We start from the raw sequence: 13,668 nt of genomic DNA on the forward strand, positions 1-13,668 counted from the left end.
GTGCTGCTGCAGTAACTCCGGGCTCCCACGGAGCGAAGCAGAAGCCTGGTGGTGTCTTTTGCTACACTGCCAGCAATCAGCTGAGGACATGAGGAGCAAACAGCATTTCCTTCATGAGCTCCTAGCGGTGTGGCCAGCACGCGGCAAAAAAAATAGCTTGGCTTTGGAAGCTACCACTGTAATGGTAGCAGAGATCCCCCTCACTCAACGCTCTGCTTTCTTCTACTTGTTGGTGCCTTTTGTTCCTCAGCTGTGAAATCGGAAACTCATACAGGAAAAATCCTAATTCAAAGCTGGAAGTGCTGCTTTTGTATTGGAATAGTGAGGAAAACAACTGGGCTGGCAACATTAGTACCAATTTAAGGACTGACACATATACCTCCGACACTTCAACAACTGACCGCCCATCGACTGAGTTTCAGTGTTTCGCACACTTATGCTCCTCACCCACAGTAAATGCAGGCATACAATGGAACAGGTTTAAGATCATTTAACATATTTTACAATCAGTGGAGATGAAAGCACATATGTTATGTTACCAAGACTCAGGCGACAGGTGATGCAAACGGTGACAACCTGTTTCTTTCATCTCTAACTAAAGTCAGACAAGCTTCCCAGACCCAGAATACTGTAAAAGGATTTAACTAGGACTATACCATCTAAAAGCAAATAAAATGCCAGTTTAAGAAACAATATCTTTTCTTTAAAATCTTCGAACAAAAAAGAAAAAAGGCAGCTTTATTTTGGCTCCATGACCAAGTTACCCTATAATTGTACAAGCAAGATTCTTAAAAATAAAATTTTCCCAAGTCCCCACATAGTCACCTAAGTCTATCATGCCATCTGTTTAATTCTGGCTGATGACAGAATGGAAACTCTTAAGTAAAAAATGCCTTTACTTAAACGAATAACAGGATATATTGAGAATTACATTATTACAAACTGAAATATTTCTTAGAATAGAATAGTTTTCATCACCATTGTACTAGCTATGTGTGATAATACAATAAATCTAAAATATTCTTACTCGCCTTTTAGGGTAATAGCACAGTAATGAAAGGTAACGTGATTTAAATGAATTCTCCTTCATTGCATATTAAACAAAACTGAATTATTTTGTATTTCTTGTGAACTAAGATCATATATATGCATATTTACTGTGATTCACCAACATATGACAACTTGCTAATCTGCAGTAATTTGACCACGTGACTAAACCGTAACTAACAAGTCACAGGTTAAGTAACAAATTAGGATTAAATGCTCTCCAATCCCGGGTGCTCTTGCACTGGACGTACTGTCAAAAAGGAAGGGAAGAGACAAAATGTAATTCTCTTGCCTGTGAGCAGACAGGGCAGGCACAGGACAAGGTTGGTGTCCTGGAATCATCCTCTTAAGCATCAACCAGTAGAGCAAGAGAGTATGGAGAGAAACTCAGTCAAAAAACAAATGAAAATGAGAAGCAATACACAGGAATGGTATTATTTAGGTGATATAACTTCCTAACACTCTGTCCTTCACCATAAGCCTTAAACTAAAGGAGCTCTGGAACCAAAGTATGCAGTATTGCGGATACTCTAACAATTGATAGTCTTTCAGATGACAAGTAATTAAGGTAATCTAAATAATTTATAAGTAGTCAGAACAAATAGAACCCTTCAAAAGTGACAATGGTACCAACAGATCTGCAGAATTTATAGAAACCACTGAAACATTCCTTCAGTGCATAAGTATTGCAGAAACTGGGATTTAATATACAGAACAAATGTGTGCCACTTCACTTACTAATAGCACAAAGTGAAAATGATATCTCAGGAGGCATGCTAGTGTCATATAGCTTGTCAGTTCAGCTGGGAGAAAATCATAGCAGCCCACGGGCTATTCTCAATCTAACAGTGGAAATCAGAGTTATTTTTACAATGAACAGCCCAGTGGATAGTAAGAATGTAGGTAACAGAACTTGCCACTATGTGAATAAGTAAATAACTGTGAAATGACTGTTACGTAATATTCCACCAATCATTCTTACCTGCAAAATCTCAATGATTTTCAATTTGGTGTCCATTACGATCACATCTTCACTGTCTGAGGTGCTGGCTTGCTTGCTTGGGTGAATGCTTGGCTGTACATCAGGGGCACTGATGGGAAATATAGATCCTCTGCTCAGCACCATTTGGGTCATCATCTCTCCTACGCCATGGATGGTCCTCATAACATTGTTTCCTATGCATTAAAAACAAACATATATGTATTTGCCATCAGTAAATCTAGCTTGCAAAGCTATATATCACACATACACCCCTTTACAGTCTTAACAGGCATATTGAAAAATAAGTTCTCGACTCCTGATCAAAACTCAGGAGAAGGAATTCATTCAAATTACCAAATGGTTTGGGGACAATTTTCTACACTGATTTTCCAGAGATCATTTCTTACAGGTCAAGAGATGGAAAAGATGCCAAAAGCTTTCCACAGCTCTGTTAATACGTTCAAGAAATCATAAGAAGTAGAGCAAAAGAAATCTTAGTAGTTGACCTAATCTATTCCTTTGTCTGAGGGCATATCAGCTACATCTAAGACCATTTCTGAAAGAGGTTTGTTTAACCTGTTTTTAAGAATATTTAATTGTTGCATATCCCACATTATACAGCATCCCTAGGCAAGCGATCCCCGTACTTGACTATGTTTATTAGAAAACATTTATTGGTATTTCACTTATATCTTCCATTGCTGCAGTTTATGACCTTGCTTTGTAGAGACATGGGAGGAGATAATTTTCCACGCCTACTCCCACTGATGTGTTCTCCTCGGCGACTGGACATAATATACGCACTTGACAGTAAGGTTGGTTTTGGCACTGCAGAAGCTGGAAGGAGACTATCCAAGTATCTTACGTGTCGCACTAAGAGAGAATAAAGATTTGAGGCTGTGCAAGTCTGATCCATCTCTGTATGTGGTCCAAACGACAGGCCACAAACCAAAGCCAACTGACAAGTAGCCAACCATCTCCCTTCAAAAATGTCCCAGGAGAAGGTCATGCCATGAAGGCTGCCCTGAAGGTCAAACTACTATCTGTAATTCACAGTGCCCTTCATAAGTTATATTTAGGAGAAAAATTAATTTTACACTCATGTGGCAAAAAGCTTCAGTCCAGTCTAGTTGCAATGGTAGCTATCACTGATGCCAGTTCAGCAAAATCTACCAAGAAATACCATCTGTTCCCATGGATTATACTGGTCTTTCTTTATAGTGAATTTTGATATGAAAAGCATCTCAGTGAATCAATGACTATCCTCTTCCAAAGGTGGGGAGAAGAAAGAACAAGAGTATCATGCTACCTACCTACATGAATTAGTTTCCTTTCTTGCAAAGCACAGATGTGAATGAATGCAGGAAAGGAAGGGAATGACAGCAACTCTTCACAGAAAGAGTGCCAAGACCTAGACTACACCAAAGGCAAACAAAAGAATGGAGGAAATGTAGCTTTGCTGAGGTAAGCCTGAACAGTTCATGTGTGTCTTTTAGTACACTTTAATCACCATGAACTGACAAGTTTTACCCACACTGAAAAGACCCTCTTCCCAGATAATCTGCTGTAAAAAGCCAAAGCCATATTTTATTTTGTTAGCAATATCCTCCTCTTATGCCCTTCTTTCTTCAATCCATAGAGCTCAAGTACTGCATGCAGGGAAAGAGGTTGCCTTCAGCCCTGACTTTAAAAGGAAAACATACAAAGAATTTGCTTTTTCAAAGTGAATGAGGCAGATTAGTGTCACGTTTGAGGTCCCATTCGGCATTCAGTCTGGTGTGCAATCAGTCTGAATTGGTTTTTTGAAAATAATACTTCAAGTCCCTACAAAGCGGGGGAAAAAATATATTTCTGACTTTGCATGATGTTAGGGGAAAAAAAGCTAGTCAAACTGGGGGCTAAATCCTCACATTAGGCAGGCATAGAAAGTTCTCCTAACTGCTTGCACCAGCACAAAGCAAATAAAATCATTCCAAATATCCTTCTTGCTGCAAAATGAAAGTGGTGCATTTTCCTTTCAAATCAAACAAAACAGCTGGGGAATAACATAGTATGGTAGTGCTAAACATTTATTTGCATTGACCGTCATTCAGTACACCCGTGTAAAGCTAGATTACTAAGTGGAGGGCCTTCAACCCTTAAAGTAGCTTCAGTTAAGCTGACTTTTTGCATCTTCTTCATCTTCAAACCGTGAAATAAATGACCTCATTCATAATTTCCTCTCCTTAATGCTGACTGATAACCCCACAACAAGACCTATAGATTGTGCAGCCACTTTGTGGCCTGTAATACCCCTGTGCTCTACATCTCAGTTGAGAAGTCATCATCCTCTCCCTCACATGTTTTCAAAATCCCTTTCACTCAGTTGTACAGAGGTAAATATAAATAGAGGCACTGTTATTTGGAAAGCTCAGGAATTCTTTATAAAACAAATTGAGTCAGTGGGATTACCAGCTGATAATTAAACCACTTAAGTCTAACACAAGTCCAGAAGATATTCTTCTTGAAAACTAGACACAACTGCAGTTTGTCCCAAATGAGTGAGAAGAATTCCACTTTATCTTGAAAAGTTCCCGCCCACCCCTCAAGACAAGTCTACTCGGTGTAAAGTTAACAAAAAAGGTAGTGTCTTTCAGACAAGGAGTCAGACAACGTCTTGGGTGGACCTCATGTTCTCGGAGAAAGAACGCTGGGATTTTGCCTAGGGCGTACATCCTGCTTATTTCTCAGCTATCCCTGAGGTGCTGCACAGGCACCGCAGGGGATGGGATTCAACTCTGCGACCAAGGAATTAGTCACTCTCTCTGCATTTCAGGACCACCTTCATAAATGAGGAGACTAATTTCTCCATCTCTAAAAAGGACAGTGAGAGGCCTGATATAACAAAGACTGGGAGGCACTCAGCTAACGTGATGATGGACCCTATAAAAGTATTTAGGAAATAAAAAGAAATGAGATGACTGCTGTCCTTTCCCTCTACCCACAGAACACCAGTGGTAAAAGATGGTACAAACCAGTGAGCGGTAGCTATGAAGCTGCTTCCCAACAGCATCAGTAACAAGGATAAACCCTCTGTACACAACGTTCCTTTACTATTGACCTTCACGCGACTGATCTAAACAACAAGAGGCAGGAAAGCAAAGGAGGATTAAGGTGGTACTTATTATCACTGCCATTTCAAATTGTATTTCATTAATGCATAGGAAAGGATTTAGTGAGAGAAAAGTCTACTTAATCCAATTTAGTACTTACAGCTGAAATGGGTAGTGACTCAATACTGCATTATTTCTGTCAATAACAGCAGTGAGACAAGGTTTCATGGGTAAACCCATCTTGGAAAACTTTTTAACTAACTGCGTGATGCTGACTATTATTTTTAATTAACTCAGAGCAGGCTTGGGGAGAACATTCCCAGAGTGAAAATAATACAGCAATGGGAGCAATTCAGAAAAGATATTTTAACAATTATGTTTTGTAGGGTGCTGATGAAATGTAACTATCTCTTAGGAATAGACAGCAGTCAACCAGGACATTTATGCATGGCAAATGAAACAGCAGCCTGGGTCTCAACACTGGGAGGAACTGCTCTATTCTTCGAAAGAAGCCATGAGGATCATTCATGTACATAAAGAGTGGGCAGCAGCTTCTCTTCCAAAAGATCCCCCAGTAATCAGCACTCACGGTGCCCAGTGTTATCTATCCAGCCTTGGAAGTCTAGACCATGTTAAGCATGGATTTAAATCTGTGGCTCACAAACACCAGGGGCCAGCAGCACTCTTGCTAGTGAGTTGTTTCTTCTTGCCATGCTTTTGTGTTCTCTTGGCTTTAATACAGTTATCTCAGCAGGAAAGGGTATGAGTCTCTGAGGTAAGGCATGCAGAAAGGTTACTGTGGCTTAAAAAGTGCCTGACTGCATGTCAGCTAAGCCTGCAACAATGCAAGACAAAATACACTGGCTCAATAAAAGAGATTTAAGTTCTTAGAACGTATGCACACAATGACTAAAATAACAGAGCTCTGATCATAGTTACAGCTCCAAAGTGCTCCCTGAATACCAATGCCCAAGAAAAAATTAACTTATTGCCTCAGCTAGCTAACTGAGCTAAATCAGAAGAGATAGCAAGTAGATGTGAACCCTGATTACTTTTGTGTGCATTTTGCTAGAGATAAGTGAAGAGAAGCCTGAGCTATGCCTTCATATGGTACCACCACCCTTAACCTGCTGACGTCCATAATTTGTTGTCTTTGAGGTCAAGGTATTAACATTTACATTATGGCTGAGAAGTGTAGCAGGGAGACAACAGTCATTGCAATGTTGTAAGGTGCTAGTGTGTGCAACCAACCACTTCTCTCACCAGCAAACCACTGCAAAAGTGCTCAAGGCTGTGACTTTGACCCATAGAGGAAAAAAAATCAAGGCAATCTCCATGAATCTTCTTCCATTTTTCCAATTTTCCCTTCCTCTCCCCAATTCTTCCTCTCTGCTCCTCCCTTTGCCAAGACAAGTCGGATGCCAAGAACCTTTCACAAGGAGTGGACCCATTAGAAATGCCTCCTGTTGAATGTAGGGTCTCACAAGGTTAGCCAATGGAAGAGTGAAATCACCATACACACAGGTGGTAATTTAAAGGAGCTGCAGATTGACAGGCACTGAAAGAAGAGGAAAGAAGAGAATGCTTGTCATGTTTTGAAAAGACAACTGTGCATCTCCCTTTCATTACTTTTCATTACAGTGATCACAACTTCCTAATGAATATCAGTTTCTGTCACAAAACTGTAGCACGTAATCTCATACAATTTGGCACGATTGACAACACAGCAGCCTTTCGGAGAAGAAAGACTTTTCAGAGGAGTCAATTATGGGAAAAAATAACAACCACGCAAGTAATCGAAACAGTGGATAATTTGACACTTATTTTCTACGTAAACATATTTTCTTGATAAGTCATTTACTGTTTGCAAAAATTTTAAAAGCAGAATATAAAAGTAAACAACAATCTGCTACGTAATACGGTATGGATGGTAAGTGACAAAATACCATATTCAGAAAGAAAAACAATTGTCAAAGGCAGCTGGCAATTCATGCCTTTTCTTCAAATTGTTCCTAGCCAATTGCTATGCAGCATCCTCAGGTTGCTCTCCAGTACCCACAACATTGTAGGTATTTCACAAACAGTGCAGAGAACAGTGTGGCAGCTGAATGTGAATACACAATGGACAGCCCCAAAGGCTGGCAGACACCCGTACGATGAGTAGCCCTCTACTCCACAGATATCCCCAAGACACCAGGGAACTGACTTGCAGCCTTGTTTATTTAAAAATTAACTATACGCATCTGATCTGGTCCCTAGTTGCCACAGAGGGACAGAGTCTGCTCTTACTAACATTATTTTTCAGTCTTTCTCAATACAGATATAGGAAAGATGGATTCCCAGGACTCAATTTTCAAAACTGCTCAGCCATTTTTAGCTCAAACAGTTTTCCACAATGCTCATCTCCCCACTCAGAAATTAAAAAAGTGCCTATATTTTCAAAAGGATTTTAACACCCAACAGCTCTCATTAGGGACTGGAGAAGCTGGATGCTCAATGTTTCTGGAAACGAGGTACCTAAACAGGAGCTGACATATGATGGGTTCTTCAAAAATCTGGTACTTAATGACCAGAAAAGACAAATGTACATGTATCCACTGCTCCAACAACTTTCATTAACCTGTTCATAAAAGCCCAATACATTGTTCAATCTTGCTTATATAAAAAGGAGGGGGGGGAAGGAGACAAATCAAAAGTTTTGCAAAAATGTGGCATTTCTCGCATTGTCTCTGTAATTATTAAGTTATAGAGACAACTCTCCAATGTCATCAAACCTAAGCATGCTTTTGACTAGGACACCTGATGCTTCAACTTCTTCCGAACATCTCCTAGAAAACAATTCCCTTCCAATGTAGCAGGGCACAAGCCAGACAGCATGTGCTACCAACATACTTGGCCCCTCCCTGTCATGCCAACTTCTTTCACCACAGTCCTTCAGGCCTCCTTCCCCATCCACAACCCAATGAAGTCCCAAAGCCTTCTCAGTCCTCCTCAGCCACTCTCTCCTGTGAAATTAACTTTCACCAACTGTAGCCCCTACCGAGGCAAAACTGAATTTTGCCAGTGTGCTGGGGAAGCTTTAGGCTGGTTGCCAAGCTCACTGCTACATTAGGAGACATCAGCCATGTTGCTGAAAGGCCAAAACTTTTACCATCATCAAAGTCAGTTTTTAGCAAAAACCTTGTCTGACCTTGTCTCAACCCGTGCCTCAGTGTAGGTGTGTTCAACCAGGTTTTAAGACTGTACTTACAACAGCAAGTCACTTTCCCAATGACTGCTGAAGCAGGAGCCTTGACTCCAAACGGCCTTGACTTTGTGGATGTCAGTGAGACCTATACTATTGCTCCGCCATGAGCTTCTTAACATTTCAGCACCACCTTAAAGCATGCAACACTGCCAATCCTTGGGGATCCTCTGGCAGGGAAGCGTATGCGCAGCAATGTCTAGTTACCAAGGGCTAAATTAAAAACCCAATGGCAGCTTTAGCTCTACATTTATTTGCCTTTGTTGATTTGGTTACATTGCTTCATGCAATTTAATTTTTCTGCGTGAAAAGTTATAGCCATTTTTAAGACATATAACAACAATACTTCAGTACCTAAAGGAACACATTTTATTTCAAACCCTTTAGAGCTATATATTATTTGCCAGAAGCATTAAGCCTTACAACTCTGTTTGTGAAAGAGGTATTAATTTTTACAGGTTTTCTACAGAATTTGCTCATAAAGGCTGCAGAACCTACCATAAACAGGCCAAGAATCACACTTTATTTCTTCATTAAACCATTTTTATTTGCTCAATAACTAGCTGACCTCAGGTAAGCCTCACAGAAAACCTAATGCATGACATTAAGGGCAGAAGGTGAGGCCATTTCTACAGCCCTCAGAACTAATGAGGCAAAACAAAAAAACCCACAATATGCAATGCACATACATTTGCTACCCACCCGCCGAGTGAATCTGGCCACCCCAGCCTCCGTTTACCTACAGTATATCCACAAGCCCTCCCTTTTTGCACACAAACTCACTGCTGCCCAGCCATGGTGAAACTCCACCAAACTTCACCTTCTCCTGACATTCTGCAGGTTCTGTTGATGTTGCCTATCCCCAAAACCACAAAGCAGTGTCAAAAATACAGCTTTCATGCCACGGACGTTAGACGAAGGAAAAAATACATACATCAGTGTGCTGGCCTTAAAAGTAAAAAGCATCACGGGAATCAAGCCTTCTAGCCAAGTTACATCTATGAAACGATATCGACTCCTAAAAGAGCAATGGTCTCTGGAATCACATTAATGCACAGGCCTCATGATGAGGGACAGAATAAGGAGGAAAGAGAAATGGTCCATGCCAGAGAATTAAACTCTCAGACTGACCTCCCTGTTGGTCTGACAATATTTCTCACTGAACGGCAGTTGCTTCACTATAGACATCTGTGACTAACACAGCTAACTTTCCTAAGGGTTAAATCTTTTGTCTCTTGTAACCCTTTTTTTGTAAACCGCTGGCATAAATTATTGCTCCAGTCTGCCAGGCAGCCACTGCCTCATTAGCTCTGCTAATCAAAGTAGGCCTTCAAGAAGATATTTCAAATTGCTAACTAGGCAAAAGAGCAGCTAACAGACATGGATGCGAGGCTGAGAAACAATATAGTCTTTTCTAATAGTCCTGGATGAAATCTGGTCCTTCTTGGTCACAGAGGCACAAAGGACCCACAGGCACAGTAGAAATGGCAGGTTCAACCTTGTTCTCATGCCTGTTCTAGCAGCGGTCTCACTACTGGTGCTTCTAAGCAGTACGCATCTCTACTTGCAGCCAAGAGGGCTGGAAGAAAACCCTACCTATCTTCTTGCTCAGCTGAAGCTAAGGGACTAAGCAGACTATCAGAATATATCAAAGGAGCAGAAGACTGGAGGAGAGTCCCCTGACACACTGATGTACAAGCACTCCTTTGCAGAGAGATGGTAGCCCACCAGTGCTGAAGTCTTCAGGAGAAAGTGAGGGCTTCCCCGTTGTGGCCCCTGCCAGGGTCGAATCCTTTGGGTTATATCACAGCAAAGCAGCAAAGCTTGCAGCGTGACACAGGGGTTAGACTCTTCATGACACATTTCAAAGAAGTGTTCCACAATCTCAGGACACTATGGACAGACCTTTAGTCCCTTCGGTCTACAGGAGGGATATGCTACCAAGCTAACGACCCAGACATAACATGAAGGAGCTGGGATATTTGGCTACCAGTTTGAATAGGTAAAAGGAGGCATCTGTTGAGCCAGTCATGAGCAACACATTTCATGTGAAAATGACAGAGGCAGGAGCAATCAGAGCTTATAGGTAGTTTTTAAAACGTTTTTCAAAAAGACTGAGCATAGCCTTCCTTTGTGGAAGCGAAGGGAGCTGAAAGACTGATGTCAGTGGACACTGGGTCAGGAAAATTGTAGTCATTTACATAAAGCTCCTGAGAGAAAGACATACTCTACTGACAACCTACATTTGTCCCCACCAATTTTCAAACTGGTGCCCAGCACTGTGGAGCTGCTCCCAAGACATATGCAGCTTAAATTCAAGGATGTATTTCCTTGCATGTCATTATTCTCATTCTCAAACAACATTAACTAAATAGCACTGAGCTGCATGGCGAACGTGTAGCTTGCCTGCTAATACTACCATGTCATTTCATCTTTCAGACCTGACATATGCTGTAGCTGCATGGTTTGACTAAAATCAGCTATTTGAAAGATCAATCGCACCTACAGAAAGATGTGCATTTTAATTCACAGAGAATAAATAACCAGTATTGGACAAGGCAGATTGGCTCCTGACTCTGGAATGATACAGCAGGGTGCACTTATTAGGAAAGCAATGACTTTACCTTTTAATTAAAACTGCAAGACATTAGAATGTTCTTGAAAGGTGCCAGAATGACAGCACTACTAAATGAAGTCCTCACTTTCTCCTTAAGAAAAAAATGCCTCTTTAGGATACAGGTAGTATATTTTGTAAATCCCATATTTTTTAGAATCTAAAAGGGAAAAAAAGGAACAGAAAAAAGCTTCAAATAACCTCAAAAAAATGATTCAAAGTTAAGACACTGAAAAAAAGAGTTGGCTGCAACATTTTCAAGTCAATTCATTTTTAGGATGCTATCTAGGTAAGAAGAATGTCCAAAAATATACATCTTTTCTTTTTTCCAGGATCCTATCTCACAAATGTTTCTAGCCAACTTTCCCCAATTTGTCCTCATCAAATAAGGTCACACCTGAAAACTACATGCACGCTAATTTAATTCTAGTTAAGGTAACTGACAGCAGCATTAAAATCAAGCTTTTTAAAAGGAAGTAAGGCATAACATTAACAACAACGTAAGGCTCTTTTCAGAATCTTTGCAGAACCAATATAGAGAAACTCGCACACAACATCAAGGACTACCTCAGCCATCAACGTGAGTCAAAATTTAAGCGAAGGATGGAAAAGGACATCCTGAGGTAAAAGGTTAATTAAGTCTTCATGCAACTTCCACTAAGCCTAAAAATATATCCTGTTTTGCAGATTTGCTTCAACAGTTCAACACTTGTCGTATATACTTCCTTACTTAGCAAGTGGTTTTACTGAAATAAGGGGGTCTATTTAAGAAATAAATATTAAACAGGGAAGAAGACTCCAGATTGCTGGTTGTACATTTGGTTGTTTCAGTTCTGAGGTGAGCAACTCCAGGCAGGCTTCCCACAGCCGAGACCCAGCTCATTCTTCCCCCCACCATTAATATATTTCTACGCATTCCTAAAATCATGACTACAGATTTCATGATGTGGAGCAGTTGCCAAACCAGTAAAGACCCAAGCTCACCAGTTCCCTACAACTCCACATTATAGGAATCAGATGCTGGAAGCTTTTGTTGCTACTGACCTGGAACGAATCAATGTCAATAATGGAAAGGCAGTATACCCTATCTGTCCCCAAATTTATTCAGCACAGAGTTTCCCATAGAAATCAATACTTTTTAACAAAACTAAAATGCAAGACCTATCATGTAAAATAAATAGATCCTACTCAAAATGCTTAACTTCTATAGACCTCTTCTATAGTAGCACTTTCCTATATTAGAGTTACAGGATCAGGCCCCTAGTGCTTGATAACATTTAAACACACTTGTTTATACCATTAAGCCATCAGTTCCAGGCATCATGGCTGGCTTTCAGCGTTTGTCAAAACTGGGTTTTAGAGCTACACTTCAAAGCTCTAAGCCCAAAGTATGAAATACATGTTCTTACTGAATTAAAGCTAATGCCTAGACATTTGTGATCACTGACTGGATGGATTAAAAAACCCCACAACTTCTTTAATCTCCAAAACTAGTAATGTACTTCCACACATTCACAGTATATACACAAAATCACAACAGATACAATCTGATCTTTTTTTTTTTTTAAAAAAAGAACATCAACGTAATGAGTTTTGCAACTCAGGGAAGCTAACTTTCCTTAAGAAAGAAGCTGTGTAAACCTGCACATCCCTAGAGCAATAATGTGTGGAGGGACACCTACCTGCAATGCTCTGTGTTCAAAGGTATGATATGAATGTTGCAAGTATTGGACCTGCCAGAGAGGATGCTGTGGAGTGAGACCCTTGCTACGGTCTGGAGAGATATGGGAGAGCAGAATCCAACCTCCTCTAAAGACAGGAAGAAGTCACCCTCACTCCTAACTGACAGGAGGGAGGGCTCCCACCATCCTGAACGAGGGCAGGGAACAATCCATCTGTCTGTATTTTATGGAAGTTATAAATAAGAAAACACTTTCTGAAAAAATCAACGAATCATCCTGATTTTAGAAAATGCCAACATATTTTCAAAAACCACAAAAAAACAGGCTGAGTTACTTTCTATTGTAATCATTTTTACCTAATAGCCTAAGAGATCAGTATTGTAAGTTAAAAGGGACAATAAAAAGCCAAGACAGGTAATTGATAAAGCAACTAACATGTTCTCAACAACTCAGTTTTATAACAGAGAGAGAGGATATCTGTGTAAAAGGGGAAGGAGAACCTTTGATGTACAATCTTAGAAGTACTATAAAATTGAAAAACCTACAGCTTTGCCTGGTGAACAATCCTCACTGTCAGAGTGAGGGGGGATCTAGATGAAATTCCTGAGACCAGTTTCTCTGTTGGCCTGTTCATTCCTCAGGATCCCTAGTGGATCCTGGATAAGCTGGATTCAGACTCCACAGGACCTAGGTAACTTCAGTACCCTTGGGGTCAAACTTGTTTGGGTAGAAGTGACTGCACAAGATGCAAAGCACTGTAGAATCAGACCCCCGGTCTTTCCCTTTCCCCCAGAAGATAAAAAGGTACATGAACGTCATTAAGACACATGATCATCTCATACACAGGCCTGTTCTAGCAACCCTAATACAGCAAGGTCTCCCTGTCAAACACAGACTCAAGCCCAGTCTCAGGTCAGGACTTACTTATCCTTGGCATCAGCTACAGTCCGACACATGCAGAGGCACAGAAGTTCCAGCCCACCACCACCACCACTCAGACAAAAAAG

At 40.6% G+C, this 13,668-nt stretch overlaps 1 protein-coding gene across 1 annotated transcript in view; it reads right to left on the minus strand.

Moving 5' to 3' along the window:
• Positions 1 to 13,668, minus strand: part of ITPR2 (inositol 1,4,5-trisphosphate receptor type 2) — a 262,261-nt gene that overhangs the window by 154,579 nt on the left and 94,014 nt on the right. Inside the window, exon 22 of the mRNA XM_075161128.1 lies at positions 2,030 to 2,223. Coding sequence (XP_075017229.1) covers positions 2,030 to 2,223 — 194 coding nt within the window. The remainder of the gene's footprint in view (positions 1 to 2,029; positions 2,224 to 13,668) is intronic.

Source organism: Calonectris borealis, chromosome 1 (assembly GCF_964195595.1).
Source record: "Calonectris borealis chromosome 1, bCalBor7.hap1.2, whole genome shotgun sequence".
Taxonomy (NCBI): domain Eukaryota; kingdom Metazoa; phylum Chordata; class Aves; order Procellariiformes; family Procellariidae; genus Calonectris; species Calonectris borealis.